The sequence below is a fragment of the Simochromis diagramma genome, unplaced genomic scaffold (genome assembly GCF_900408965.1).
Source record: "Simochromis diagramma unplaced genomic scaffold, fSimDia1.1 OVJJ01000293.1, whole genome shotgun sequence".
NCBI lineage: Eukaryota > Metazoa > Chordata > Actinopteri > Cichliformes > Cichlidae > Simochromis > Simochromis diagramma.
The window spans coordinates 6,267,015-6,281,777 of NW_024386801.1; the positions used below are offsets into that span (position 1 = coordinate 6,267,015).

A 14,763-nucleotide genomic window follows, 5' to 3' on the forward strand; every position below is an offset into this window, starting at 1 on the left:
GACATTCAGAGAGAAGAAGAGAGGCTCAGGGTAAGGAACGACTCAAACGTGCTCTCTTATGGGTTAAAAACAAAAATCATACCCACCTTCCTGACTGTGACGGTGAAGCCTTTCCCACAGGCCATGCAGTTCTGCACTTCATGATCCTCAGCCCACTTTCTGGTCAGACTCTGTGACTGTTTGATCTAAAAGGATCAACAGAAGCTGGCACAATCAGACAACGTCTAACTTTATCGCTGTGGTAAAGAGCCTCCTTTTTCATCATCTCATTATTTTAGAATTTCTGAGTTTTGGTGCCGACCTGAAGCGACTGGTTCTCTCTGCCGAGCTCCTGCATGGCAGCCGTCGTGTCATCCAGTTTCCTCCTTAGCTCCACCACTTTGGCCTGGAGCTTCTCGATCTCACCTTCACCCTTCACGCACCTGAAACACAACCGTAGATCCCCAGTGACGTCATCTTATTTAATGGTTTAAGCTTCAAAATGCATTTCCTAAATGGGTAAGATGATTTCATTTGTTAGGAGGTGTGACAGTTTTTTATAACTACATCATCACATGAATATAAAACGCTTTTAAACATCATTTAAAGTTTTCTACTATAAGCTAAGTTTAGCATTCAGTTCCTGATGGGCCCAATTACATGTTTTCATTTGTAAGGCATGACTGAAGCTCATGATGGTCACATCCGTAGCCACGCAGCTGATCTGCTACCTGTCTGCTGCTCCAGCCTGTGGGTGGCTTGGGAGTGGAAATGGTTTAAGTGCAGAGACCAACCAAATCGAATTAACCATCTGCTGTGACGCCATGAGAAGGATTGTTTTTTTATTTACACTTTTTCTTAAAATAGCCTATTTTCATGGTTATGTTTCTTGGATATTATCTGCATCTTTTTGGGGGCATAATAAAACCTGCATTTTAGAACGTGTGCCTGTGCCTGTACATCCTTGGTTGTTTGGCTCCTGACAGCTACTGAATTTTACTTGGAAATGAGGCGTATCAGCTTTTCATAGTGTGGAGTTTTATTCAGTCCAGCTCAACAATCTTTCTGTTGTTATAACTGCATTTTCACCCTGAAACTGATCTGTAAGCAATTTAACAAAGACAAGCTCTCGGTTTATTAAAAAAACAAACAAACATTATAGAAAGTGGATATATTTCGACTTGCACCTTCTGGCTGATATTTATTTTATTCATTATTTTTTTCCTTTTAGAGAATTTCCCACTTATTTTTGATTTGCTGTGCATAAAAAAAAACATTGAGCCAATTTAAACTCGTGGGCAAAGAGTTTATAAAGCACTGAGGATGGTAACATATACAGTATTATTTCTTTTTTCTTGGAACTGAATATATGACCAATAAAATACTGTGAATAGTTCTAAAAGCAGTGAATTTTCAAGGCGCTCAAGGATATTTCATACCTTTTCAGGGTTTATAGCATCTCTGCTAAGCAAAGTGTCAAAGGTCAAAGAGAAGTAATATCAATTCACCTTTCCAAAAGAGCCCGTCGCTCGTCCTGGTTGTTCTGCACGGTGGCCTCCAGCACAGCGATTTCTCCTCTCAGCTCGTCCGTCTGTTTCTCGAGTTCGCCGACTCTCCGCTGGCTGCCCTGCCATTCCCTCTTCAACGTGGCCACGTTTTCATTCAGGGCTGTCACCTGCAAACCCATCTTAGCTTCTGCCTCCTCCCCACGTTTCACCTGCTCTTGCCATCTCTTCTTCTCTGCTGCCTTTTGATGGAAGAATTGACCGTGTCAGAGAAAGGAATAAGAAGGGAAGCGCCTAATACTGTATTTCTTGGGATTTGGGAGCCTACCAGCTGATCCTGAGCGTCCCTGATTTGGGCTAGGAGCTGCTCCTCCCTCTCACTCCTGCTGTCCTTGGTGGTCTGGTGCTCCTTCTGCTCCTGCTTGAGAGCACCCTTTGCTGCCTCCACCTGAGCCTGCAGCTCAAGTTTCTGCTGGATCAACAGCTGTTTGGCTTCCTGCAATTCGCCGAGCTCCTGAGAAGACACAGTTATGGACATCGATAGACAAATTGGTCAAGTTTCTGTGACAAAAGAAGCAATAACTCATCTGTGATCTCTTCACAGCTATGATGTCAAATTGCTGGCTAGAATGCTGCCTTGCGGCATCCCTGACACACCAACATGAGAAATATCAGTATGAGATATATCTAATATCTTAAATCTTAAGACAAACACTGCTGCTTGTTAAGCAGCGTGACTGACCTTCTCGCTCTTCTCTGTTAGTGTCTTTAACTCTGAAGTCAGTCTGCTGTTGTTCTTCTCCAGGACACTCTTTGCTTTGTTCAGCTCCTCCACATTGCTCTTCTCCTTGTCCAGCTCCTCCTTAACTTGACCCTGAATCAGTTGGCACGGTTTAGATTAAATTAATTGATAACTGTGAACATTTAGGGTTAATAGTTTCCCAGACCTTTTGCTTCTGCAAATCCTTCAGGGTTCGCTCCTTCTGTTGGAGCTTCTCATCCCGTTTGGCAAGCTCCTGCTCCAGCGAGCTACGGGCTGATTTCAAGTCCTGGATCTGGGACTCTAAGCCTGACTGATGGGTTTGATTAGCAGCCAGCTCCTCCTGAGCCACGCTCAGTTTCTGCTCTGATGCCTGCACACAGAAGAAGTTTGAAAGTCACTTAGAATCACTCACTGCAAAATCCGTGAGTATAATTTAATACATTTCAATCTGAGACTGAGAATCACCTGAAGCTGCACTATAACAGCCTCGTCTCGCTTGCATTAATGTACCTTGAGATCCTGACGGAGGGCAGAAACCTCAGAGTCTTTTCCGTACACGTCAGATTGAAGCTTACTGATGTTTTCCTTGCTTTGCTCCAAGGCCTTCTGCAGCTCTGCTGTCCGGCTCTTCTCGGAGGTCAGCTCCTGGCCGAGCCCTGACACCTGTGCCCTCAGCTTATTTTCTTCTTGTGCCTGGAGATAACAGTTAAAGTAACAAATTCATATACAGACTGTGATGGATTGTCCACTGTTACAAAGCTCAACTCATTGAGAATGACTTGTTTCAGTATAGAAACACTGACCACAGTGTTAATGAGGAGATGTACAACGCTTGTCTCTTTTCTTAGTTTAAAGACAGTACTTACTTTCTTGACACCAGCTTCCTTTAGCTCTGTCACTTGGCCATTCAGTTTCTTAATCTCTTCTTCCAAAGATCCCTGGGTCATCTTCAGTTGCGTCCGCAGTTTTTCCAGCTCGTTCTCCTTTTCCCTCAGTGTCTCCTGAGTCTTTGTGTGCTGCTGTTCTAATGAGGTCAGCTGCACTTTCAGCTGCTTCTCTGACTGACAGTTTCAGAAACAACAGATGTTTATGTGTTGGATTTTAAAGTCTATAACATTTGATATTGCATTTTCTTTTTAGACGCTTACCTCTCTCATCTGCTCCAGCTGTTCTTTGGATTCCTTCATTGCCTTTGTGATGGACTCATTATTTTTCAGGAGCTCCTGTCTTGCTTTTTCATTAGACTTATCCTGGGGAGAGATGGAATCATGTGAGTAATTGTTTCCTAGAATTTCTTACAGGCTGCAGATTAACCAAACCTACCTTCTCCTCTATAGCTGATTTATGGTTCTTCCTCTCAGTGTCCAGTTGACTCTGACTCTCTTTCAGTGCCTTGTTAGCCTTTCCCAGACTCTCCTGAGTAGCTGCAAGCTCCTTTTGTTGAGCCTTTTTTCCCTCTTGGGCCTTTTGTAACTCTGCTGCCAGACTCTGAGCTTTTTTATCCAGCTCTGCATGCTGAGACTTTCCCTCCTGGGTCACCTTTTCCAGGTTTGCCTTCAAAGTAGCAATCCCCTGCTCGGATTGTGCTAGCTTCTGTTGGACATCACTCAAGGTACCTGCCTTTTTCTTTAATTCCTCCTGCAGACTTGTAGCACTTGGCAGAGGAAAGACAGGAGGTTATTCAATAAAACACAGAAAAATCAGTAAAATACAGTTACTCTGAAAACTAAAAAGCACAATCTCTCACCCTGCTTTCTCAGTCTCCAGCGAGCGTTGTAGCTCCTTGGCTTTCTTTTTAACTTCCGAACTTTCCTTCTGCAGCTGCTGCAGTTCCTGCTGCGCCTGATCCCGTGCAGCCTGCATCTCCCCTACCTGTGACTCCAATTTCTATTAGAATAAAAAAACCACGTTAACTTATAAAAGCAATACATGGATGCACTTTCTAGGTGTTACATCATTCAGATCAAAAACAAATCTCTTAAACCGAGAACTCAACGCAGACCTTGCCGAGTCCCTCCAGCTGCTCTATCCGCTGCTCTGAGGCCAGTAGCTTGTCTTTGCATTCCTTCAGACTGCTTTCTAGTTGTGTGCACTGCTCTTGTCTCTCTTTGAGCCTTTGGCCATGATCCTCCAGGTTCTTCTGAACCTTATTCAGCTCCTAAAAGGGACAGCAAGGCAGAGTGAAGGACAGCAGCTATAAAAAGTTGAGCAGAGGTGGAACAGACGAAAAAAAAAGCACAAAGTCAAATGAAACTGTGAAAACTGTGTTTCACTGTTTCGGTCTTCAAAGGAAAGAAATATGACACATTACAAAGGAAGCAGTGGGGCGCTTTAGCCAAATTTTAACACCAGTGGTACAGAGAGGAAGCTAACCTGCTGCTTGTCCTGTAGTGCATGTTGGGCAGACTCCAGGCTGTTCTCGAGGTTTGCTTTCTGTGCAGCCTTAGCTGCCTCTGCAGAGAGCAACAGCTCTGTCTTTGCCTTCAGCTGCAGAAAAACAATCTGTTATTCTCACTATTTAAACTAAAGACACAACATAGTGTGCTTGGATCAGTTAAGCTGCACGTGTGCAACACACCTATATCAATATCAACACATTACAGTCAGACACGTTTATCAGAGGCTTACCTGAGTATCCAGCTGGGCCACTTTCTCCTTGCTCTCCGTGAGCTGGGTGGTGAGTTCAGTGACTGAAGTCTCCAGGGTATGAGCTCGGTCCTGGGCCGAGCGGAGCAGAGTCTTCTGCTCCTGGACCTGCTTGTGTAGATTATCTTGTGCTTGCTTGTTGCTCTCTGATTGGTTCTTGAGCTTGTCTGTCAACTGCGTTACCTTTAAATCCCACACATGAAAAAAAGTTATAAACTCGGGGAATGACTAAGAGCTCAATGCTGGTCTTTCTATATGATGCAATGTTTTTTTTCCTTCTATACAACAGTAAAGGACATGAGGTGAGGCAATCTAGAAGAGTGTGTGTGTGTGTGTGTGTGTGCCCACTTGTTCTTGTAGTGCATGGTTTTTCTCTTTAAGCTGGTTAAGGACAGCTGTCTCTCCTTCCCCGGCCTGGATTTTGGCACACAGGTCCTCTCTCTCAGCTTCCAGCTGGCTCACTGTGTCTTTACTCTTCTGAAGCAGAGCTTCCAGGTTCTGTATCTTCTGGTCTTTATCTCCGATTTGACGCAACACCTGCTCCAGGTCATTCTAAATGACGAGACAAACAAGACTTTTGATATTTCGTTCATTTTTTTTAAAACTGTAAATCCTTTATCTCATTGGGGTTGTGATGTGATACACATGGAAAAATGTTGACTTGAGCTGAATCTTTCCGTAAATAAAATCTTATTCCATCATGATGAAATTAAATGTGATTTCAGTTAAATACTCAAATGAATAAATCTTAAACACAGCTGTCTTTTTATGCTTTGTGCTTACTGACGATATAATAAATGTCTGAGGTGAGAGGTTACAGAGGAGCCTTACCTGCGCCTCGCGGAGTTTGCCGTTGGTGTTTTGCTGCAGTGCCTGCAGCTCCTGGTGCTGCTGCTTGGCTTTCTCCAGCTGGTGCTGCAGGTCTGTGCTCTTACTGGCACTCTCCTTCAACTGAGGCAAAAACAAATGAGCATCCTTACTAACTTTATTGCTTTCACACTGTTTTTTGCCTATACACCTAACATCAGGTAAATTTGTTAACCATTTGTTAACCAATCCTCTAAATTATACACCACCTTTCTAACTCTTTCATCAAGATTTGTGTGTGGGCTTTTTTCTTTTGTTTTTTGGGGGGGGTATTTTGTCCTGTCCATCACTGATTCCTTCCTGAATTTTAGTCAAATAAACAAATCAAAAGTATATTTGACTATTTTTCAGTGCACAAAACTCTATCTACAGATATTCTGATGTTCGCTCTTTCCAATTCCCAATTTCCCTGCAAGAATCATTAAAGCTCCAGCAGATGCCCACCTGTTCCTCTGCACGGGAGAGTTTGAGCTGCAGGTCGGCTGCTTGTTGCTCGCGGTCCTTGAGTTTCTCCCCCGACAGCTGCCTCTGTTCTTTCAATCGACCTTGCACCTCACCCAGCTGCCTCTCTGCCTCCAACAGTTTGGCATGCAGCTAGAAAAGCGCAGAGACGACAGTAAAGAGTAAAGTAGATAACAAAGGATGACAAAGTCCAAGAGCAAGAAATACCAGATATTTAGATGTGGAAAATCAACTCTACTGTGTTCGTTTTTTTATTCATGTTTTTTGCTGCACTTTAAACCAATATTATGGTTTAAGTCTGTTTTTTTTCACCCTCCCAGCCAAAATATTTGACACGATATTATGTGTGTAACTGAAATGTAAGTAGTAAATTATATTCAGTGTATTTTTTTATACTAATTTGCAACAACGTTCATCTAAAAGCACTTCATGTTTTGAAGAGACGTTTTAGACAATATATGCAAAAGCACATTTTCAAGAGCCTCTGATGTTTTGTTCTCCAACTCTTTCTAACAACAGAAGCATTTGTGACTTCTTTGCCTGCCTGACTCACCTGACTGATCTCAGTCTGCTGCTGAGCACCTTGGCTTTCCTTTTCTTCCCGCTGCTGTTCCAGCTGTTTCCTCTCAACCTTTAACTCTGCATGCTTCACCTCTAGCTCTGTAATCTCACTCTTCAACTTTGCCACCTCCTCAGCCCTCTCTGAGGCCTCCATCTGGGCTTTGTGCAGGGACGCCTCAGCCCCTGTGGCCCGAGCCTGCAGCTCTTGCACTTCTAATTCCCTTTCCCTCAGGCTTTCTTGGACTTCCTTCTTGGAAGCTTTCTCAGCCCCTAGATGCTCCTCCAGATCTTGATACTCCTTCTCCTTGCGTGCAAGCTTTTCAGACAGGCTCTGCAAGTATAACAGAAGACAACATCAGTCAGTTATGCGATCTATGCCAAGACATTTGGCCTTTATGATGGTGAAGTTTTTCCATAAATTGAACAAAACTTGTGAATGACAAAACAAGAGCAAGCAAAAATGACTGCCTTGTGTTACTTCTTGGCAGTGAGCAGGGTCTTATTGAAAAAGACTGATAATGTTACAGCCGCTAATTAAGTCACAGCGGAACATGAACCATTTGTCTTTTCTAAATTAAAACCGTTAGCGTGATAGGAGTTGCACCACGTCACGAACACACCCCGCCCCGCACGACCTCATGTGATACGAGCAATGGAAAAGAACAGTGGCCTGTCAAGAGTCAAGAATAAAGTGAGGTATGCCATTTCTAGAGGATGGTTTACAACACAGAGCTGCACAGCACTTGCTCCAGCTGCAAACTTGGCAACAGGGCGACAAAGAAAATAATGTTGTTAATAGTGAAGCATGCCGCTAACTAGGAAGAGTGACAGGGGATCTGGATTTCACAGACATCCAAGAACCCTCGTTAGATTTTTGACCCCCACTCTGCATTTATGCATTTCCTTCCTTCTCCGTGTTTTTGCTTTTCTCCTCTTGCTCACCTCCTCCTGTCTCTCACCATCTGCTCAACCTTTTTTTTGCCCCTTTTTATTCTAATGAGATAAATATCTGTATCAGGTATCAGGTGTCCTGTTGTTAGGAGAAGCACAGGGCAGTGGCAACGTGCTGGAGATCCACTTCTCTAATCCCCTTCTTACCAGAAGGCTGGAGGACTGCTGTTGAGAATTTAATCTCTGGCTACGTTTCCCCAGTTCCCGTTGCAGCAGTGCTGTTACCTGTGACTGCATTTCACCCCTGCAGTGCAGCGCTGGTTTAATTATAGTGCCGCGTGTAAGTTTTGCCAACATATCTGGGTTGTCAAAGACAGTTGGTGACAGCAGGGTATTGTGATGAGACCTGATGCTGAGCAACAGAGGAAGGTTTACAGCAGCTGCTGAGACTGAGTAATGTTACTGTGGGAAAAAGTAAATCCTACACATTCTTGCAGTGCAACAGATGTAAAAGTAGACACGTTTGCACCTGTGCTTATTCGTCCAGAATAGCTACAACAGCTGTAGCTGTTTGGTTCTGGTGTGGTGAGCGTGTGTTACCTGACTTTGCTGCTGCAAGTTATTCAAATTGCTCTGCAACTCATGAATCTGTTGCGTGTAGACGGCTGCTTCCTGAGGACCCTTCTCCAGCTCTGCCTTCAGTTGGGATATGGTCATCTGCAGTCCAGTAAAAAGGACACGTTAGACTCTTTCTCAAAGACAAATGTATATTGAAGAAACAGACGCAGCACTGTAAAGGACTGGCATAAAATAAAACACAGACTAGTAATGAACAGGCTTCACTTCCACAAAAGCTAATAAGTAAATAAAATAAATTCACAGACTAATAAAAGTAAAGAAACCTCAGACAAAAACGAAACAAAGCTCCAAAGAAATGAAACTAAATTTGGGGGCCAACTTGTTTACCTCCAGTTTACGAATCTTGAGTATTGTGAGTGTTGCGGAGGGGTGCAGTGTGTGAGAAGCAGAAGGAAGAAAGGGAAAAAGACAGAGGGACAAAAGTGAGTCACGAAACAACAGCAAGCAGCAGCACAGAGCTGCTGAGCTGAGAGAATAAAAATCTGAATATTTCACACAAACATGTGTTTAATATACTAAAACGACAGCGAGTTGGAGACAGCTGGCAAATTCCTAACAGCGCTCCTCGTCAACTATATCTGACAGCTATTATATAATTAAAACCCAGACCTCTAAATATTCTCAAAATCTGCTTTTTTCAGTGTGTAAAAAAAATATGAGTAGGTCTTTAAGATCATTTGCAGAAGGAGAGGTTCAGGGCCCGCGGCTGCCTGATAGAGCTCTAAAAATAGTCCTCTCCTTCTGGGAGAAAAATGCAGGAAATAGGGCTGAATTATTCACCATGCATTAATTAAAGGCTGAATTAGGCACAAAGCCCAAAGAACATCTGAACTTTTTCAGAACTTATTACAAAACTGTTTCTTGTCTTTGGTGAACTGTGAAAAGTAAGTCAAATTAAACTTTTTCAAATATTTACACAGACAATGAAAGCAATCGTTTTTATGTGACTGTGACAGTCGAGAGCGTCGAACACAACAGGTGTTTCGGCTTTCTAACCTCTGAGGTAGTGTAATTAGCCTGCAGTTGCTCATAATGGTTTTTGAGGCGCTCTGACTCTTCCTCCCTCTCACGGGTCATGTTGTCCATCAGCGTTTGCACCTGGACCAGCTCCTTCTGCAGAACCTCGACATCCTCAACGCCCGGTCGCTGCAGCTAGGGGGCAGAGAAAAAAAACACTATGTTTTAAAAAAAAGAAAAAAGGACCGGGTCACAACAAGTCCAGCAAGAGACAAAAGCTATATGAAATTCACCAGGCGTGCACACTTTAAAATGCTTTTGAACAGCACCAGTACGATGTTCTGACTTCAGTAAATCCAAGAGTCTACACTTCAGTGGTTTTAGGATTAAATTTACTGTTAGTTCCATTAGTGGATAGCTGATTTTAAATTGTCAATATGTGACTGAAGTGCAGCCATACATGCACATGCCGTACCACTGTGCCCACCATGTTTGAGAGCAATTGTTTGCTTCACATCGTGACCTGTATCGCCCATCTCCAAACTTTTCTCTTCCCATCATTCAGTTTTCATCAGGCCGAAGATTTGTTTGGATTTTTTTAAGAGCAGTCTACTCCGGTCTTCCTGGTCCTGAGCGTAACCAGTGGTTTGCACCTTGTTGTAAACATTCTGCGTTTATACTCATGAAGGCATCACTTGATTGTAGACTCTGACAATGATACTCCTACCTCCTCGAGAATGTTTTGACTTGGTTAGATGTTGCCAAGTTTTGGGTTTTTTTTAAACTAAGAAAAAATTTGCAATCATCAGCTTTAGCTATCTTCTGTGGTCTTTCAGGCACTTTGAGCTGGCTAGTGTGTTTCTTCTTTTCTTCTTAAGAATGTACCAGATTGTTGATTTGGTCACTTTTAAAAGTTTTACTCTCGCTCTAATGTTTTTATCTGGGTTTTTAAACCTAATTATAGCCTCCCTCACTTGCGCCAAAATCTCTATGGACCTGATATTGAGAGTTCGAATGAAAAGCTATCAAAGCTAAGATCAATGCCTGAAATCAACTCGAGATTCTTTACTTGCTTAGTTTGTCGTGGAATAATCAAAGAACTGGTTGAATGAAGCTGGTTATCAATTTTCCAATTGTTCTGATCTTATGAAAATGGGGGAATATGAATAAAAATGGCCGTCATTTCTAAACAGGTAATGCAATTTTTTCATTAAGCCCTTTAAATTAAAGCTGTAATCTCACTTATATCACATATTGATAGTTTGATTTTAAAATCCACCGAAATGATGTAGAGACACAAAAAAAAAGGACCTAGCTGCATTTTTGGGTGAAGCTTCCATAAACCAGTTGGAACAGTTAACACCTGTTCAGGCCAGACGGCACAGGAATATGAGCATAATTGTACGTTTGAACCACACGACTCTATTGCTGAGGCCAGTTCACTTTTTTGGGTGATAAAACCTTTTTTTTCTCAACATGTCTTTGAAAAAATGTGTGGACAGGGCCTGTGTTGATCCTTCAGGAACACAGCTCAGAGTCAAACTGAAATCACTGTGGAGGTCAAATTCTAAAGAAAACATTTACTCGAGTGAACAGAATAAATAACAAAAGACACTTGGAGCGTGTTCTTGTACCAGCTCTGTTTGGAGTCGCTCGTTCTCCTCCTTCGCTTCCTGCAGTTGTTCGTTCAACTTGGCTAATCTCTGGTCAGCAGCCTCCCTGAGGCTTTTCTCCTCATCGTAACGGGACTTCAAATCTGTTGGATTCAGTGATGGAAAAAAAAAAATGTAATTAGATTTATCCCAGAAAATACTCATTCCTTGAGGCTGGGTTGAAAAACGAAAAAATTCTGAATAAGAACAAATGGATTTGTAAAAGGAAAATAAATGAATGATGATGCAGACCCACAGACACAGGCCTCCCAGTTGTCCGGCCGAACACTAACCTACTATCTCTGTGGCCAGCTGGGCAGCCTTCTGCTCAAACAGGTCTTTCATCTGTTTGATGTTGAACTTCTCTGTCTCAGCTTCATTCAGCTTCCTTTCAAGTACTGAAAAACAGCATGACATATTAGCGACTGATGATCTGCTGTGTAGTTACACGTGCACTTTAAGGGTCCCCTACCTGAATCATCCGCGCTCATCTGCCCATCGTTCTGCGGATGTGAGCGAATGAGAGAAACACTGCATTAGCATCATGTTTTATATTCACAAAGTCACCTCTTCATTAAAACATGTTTTTTTTTAATCTTGAAGCATTTACCTGCTTCAGGTGTCCTTGGACTTTGTCTAACTCCTTTTTTAGCTCACCAGAGAACCATCTTTCCTCCTAACCATGAAAAACACACTCATAAATCAAGTTTGCAGAATCATTTACACCGCTCGCTAACAGGTACAGTTTAAACGCAGCTATACCTTGAGAGAAGCGTGCAGGTCCTGGACCTCCTGCCGCAGCATTGTGAGGTCTTCCCTAAAAGAGAAAAAAAATACCATGTTGATTAAAAAAAACAAACACTAAATTAAACACTGCCACAAACGTACTGAGGTCAGTCTCTATGCTTTGATCAGAAACGCTAATCTCACCTAGTGGGGGCCACGTGAGCAGGGAGGTCTCCGGTATCATGGAACAGCTCATAGTGCTTGAACAGCTCCTCTGCAGAGTTGTGAGACTTCATGCACTGAGGACAGATGAAGCCCTGCACACAGAAGTATGCCATCAATGAAAACTGCTTCAGTTAAAAAAAAAACATAAAAACAGCAAAAACTAAAAGAAAAAACAAAAGTAGAAGTTCTCAGTTAAAAGCAAAGTGCATCCACATTACCTCAGATGTCTGATCGTGGTTAAGGTCGGTGCTGGGCTGCTCTGACTCTGCATTCTGGGACCCTCCCTTCCCGGGAGTCTGGTGAACAGAAAATAAGACTTTTATGTTGAAGCTCAATACCTCAACGCGACAAAATTAAAAGTCCATAACTTATAACATTGTGATCTATTGAAATCACATTGTTATAAGCATTAACAACACCATTTGTTTTAAGATTTAAAATATAACTGAGATGACTCGTGTTTCTCTTCATCTGTAATATTTATAGTAGTTAATAATCTCTGGCAAAGGCACATATCTGTCTATGTAAAGTCTGACATATTAAAGAACCTAAAGTCCCCAAGACTGATTTTCCTTGTACAGTTCTTATCAGTGCTTCCAGCATTTCACATGTATGACGCTGTGGTGCTGGTGTGGCTATGCTTCAGTCACAGATTCAGTTTTAAAAGCAGAAATGATTTACCTAGACTATCTGCCTTTCCTGTGTTATTGCATATCAATAACTATTTGACATATGTGTTTACAAATTTTCTGTGACTTCATGAAATGTGCAAGGCTTTAGCCCACTGGCCTGAAAAACAAACACATTAGCTAGGTGTTCCGCAGGTTTTCCATTCACAAAAAGGATTTATTGGTGCAGGTGACATGAATGAAAGAGGTCAAAATTAGTGTTTGTGCAAGTTGGGCATTCAGCAAAGACTGACCTAAGTTTGTTTAAAGGCTGACAAAACACTTAAGGGTTGGGTTGCATTATGGAGCAACCTTTAACCCTAGTTCAACAAATAGTGTGTGTGTGTGTGTGTGTGTGTGTGTGTGTGTGTGTGTGTGTGTGTGTGTGTGTGTGTGTGTGTTATGTAATATTACTAGCCTAAAAAATAAATATACATACATTAAAAAATATACAAAACTGTATTATACTACAGGCCTTCTTCAATAATAGCAACTGCATTACCAGTGGGATTATTATTGTACATTGTTTTGAAATGGACTGGAAATACAATATTTGTCATCTTTTAAACTGCTGTTAAAACCTGTTGAAATCCCTTTAAGGTCAAGGGTGGTGTTGCAACTGTGATATGGCAAAGGTATAAAATGAACTGCAATCAGTATCTTGTAGCCTGATAAGTATTTGAACCTATCAAATTACCTGAGTGTCTCGTCACTCTGTAAATAAGGTGGTTCAAAAGCAACTTCTCTTATATAAAAAGGGGTGAGATGTGAGCTGTCTTCTCTAAACAGAGCATGTCTCCCTTTAGTCCTATTAACCCATAATAATAGCCACAAGGTGGTGACGGTTACAAAGCTGCTACTTCTTATTTTGGCTGCTCCCTTTAGGACTTGCCATAAGGGATCATCTACCTTCATCTTACCCTATCCATACTATCCCCTCTGTTGCACCAACCCCCTGCATGTACTCAACATATCCAAACTATATCAGCCTTTCCTCTCTAACTTTGTCTCCAAACCACTCAACCTGGCCTTTTTGTCAGTCCCACTGTCTCTTATTACCATCTTATAATAGGACTTTTCAGTCTTCCTGCCATGCTTCTGTCCCAAATCAGCCCTGACACTTATCTAGACCTCTCTGTTCACGATCTCCAGGTATGTTTAACCTCTTCTGCCTTCACAATTTCCCGTCCTTGCAGCTTCGCTGTTAATAATTACAAGGCTACAGATAATGTGTAAAAACACAGAACAAAACAGTACTAAGTGCTTTAAAAATGTACCGACCTAAATAAAAACGGAATGGGTAAAGATTTTTCTTATTAAATTGTGAGCTAACTAATGTATACAAACTAACGCGAGGAGCGATGCCTTGTGGTAAATGTAGTCTTCTAAGAAGCTAGCCAAGTAGCTGACCTCTGCTCTTTACTCTCACAATTAACTTTAAAGACAAGCAGCCAGTTTAATTAACCCTGCCAGCATGAACAGTTTTGTGTTTACTTGGTTAAAACACGTGTTTCTACGTTGTGGTGAGCCAGATGACAACACTTCCCAACACTAGTAGGTAGCTAACGTCACTGTTAGCATGTGACGAGAAGACGATGAATTAACCTACCTACTCCTGTAACATAGCTAGCTAACGGAAAGTACGAATAGAAACTGTGTCAATGACTAAATATATCAGCTTTTAAAGCTCTCCCATAATGGAATAACCCTTAAGAGGTATAAAATTTAAGTATATTATAATCCACAGACTAGTTTCATTCCTGTCCACTTTAGCATGCTCGTTTTATCCAAGTTAGCATTTAATGGTTAGCTGTGTCAGCCCAACGCAAGGAGCGCTCGATGTATTCACTCCGACCTGCAGGAACTTTTTCAGCCTACCAGTTCTCACTAGCTAAACGTAAACCCGCCCATCAGCGATACGTTTTGTATCAAAACATTCGTCTCCACCACGAAACCAGACATAGACAGGCCTGTGTCTTCTGAGGAAAACGTCTCCAGTTGCCTAAACAAAAATCGATCCCGATGATTGCTTTGTCCCCCGGATAGCTTACCATTTGCAGTATCCGTCTGAGCATAGCCTCGATTGTGTTTTGTCCCGTCAAGAAATCCTGACAGTTTTCAAAATGCCAAGTTTACGTCTGTGAACGGCGAACACCTGACCGGACTCAGGGAACAGCAGCGACGGATGGGCGGGTCATGGAGAGGATGGCTCAGCACCAGGA

At 42.2% G+C, this 14,763-nt stretch overlaps 1 protein-coding gene across 2 annotated transcripts in view; it reads right to left on the reverse strand.

The window, feature by feature from the left end:
- eea1 (early endosome antigen 1) overlaps window positions 1–14,754 on the reverse strand; it is a 17,330-nt gene extending 2,576 nt beyond the window's left edge. Inside the window, exons 1-29 of one of the 2 annotated variants that reach the window (XM_040025346.1) lie at window positions 14,593–14,754; window positions 12,092–12,169; window positions 11,853–11,965; window positions 11,685–11,739; window positions 11,533–11,598; window positions 11,395–11,425; window positions 11,216–11,320; window positions 10,905–11,026; window positions 9,310–9,465; window positions 8,641–8,655; window positions 8,275–8,391; window positions 6,776–7,114; window positions 6,205–6,354; window positions 5,725–5,844; window positions 5,242–5,445; window positions 4,876–5,076; window positions 4,621–4,734; window positions 4,250–4,405; window positions 3,995–4,134; window positions 3,571–3,901; window positions 3,396–3,497; window positions 3,114–3,308; window positions 2,758–2,940; window positions 2,432–2,617; window positions 2,227–2,358; window positions 1,813–1,998; window positions 1,488–1,726; window positions 302–422; window positions 87–185 (exon numbers count right to left, since the gene is read on the reverse strand). In XM_040025346.1, coding sequence (XP_039881280.1) covers window positions 87–185; window positions 302–422; window positions 1,488–1,726; window positions 1,813–1,998; window positions 2,227–2,358; window positions 2,432–2,617; window positions 2,758–2,940; window positions 3,114–3,308; window positions 3,396–3,497; window positions 3,571–3,901; window positions 3,995–4,134; window positions 4,250–4,405; window positions 4,621–4,734; window positions 4,876–5,076; window positions 5,242–5,445; window positions 5,725–5,844; window positions 6,205–6,354; window positions 6,776–7,114; window positions 8,275–8,391; window positions 8,641–8,655; window positions 9,310–9,465; window positions 10,905–11,026; window positions 11,216–11,320; window positions 11,395–11,425; window positions 11,533–11,598; window positions 11,685–11,739; window positions 11,853–11,965; window positions 12,092–12,169; window positions 14,593–14,616 — 4,080 coding nt within the window. In that variant the 5' untranslated portion in view covers window positions 14,617–14,754. The remainder of the gene's footprint in view (window positions 1–86; window positions 186–301; window positions 423–1,487; window positions 1,727–1,812; window positions 1,999–2,226; window positions 2,359–2,431; window positions 2,618–2,757; window positions 2,941–3,113; window positions 3,309–3,395; window positions 3,498–3,570; window positions 3,902–3,994; window positions 4,135–4,249; window positions 4,406–4,620; window positions 4,735–4,875; window positions 5,077–5,241; window positions 5,446–5,724; window positions 5,845–6,204; window positions 6,355–6,775; window positions 7,115–8,274; window positions 8,392–8,640; window positions 8,656–9,309; window positions 9,466–10,904; window positions 11,027–11,215; window positions 11,321–11,394; window positions 11,426–11,532; window positions 11,599–11,684; window positions 11,740–11,852; window positions 11,966–12,091; window positions 12,170–14,592) is intronic. The other variant, XM_040025347.1, reaches the window with a different exon arrangement.
- Between the last annotated feature and the right edge of the window lie 9 nt (window positions 14,755–14,763).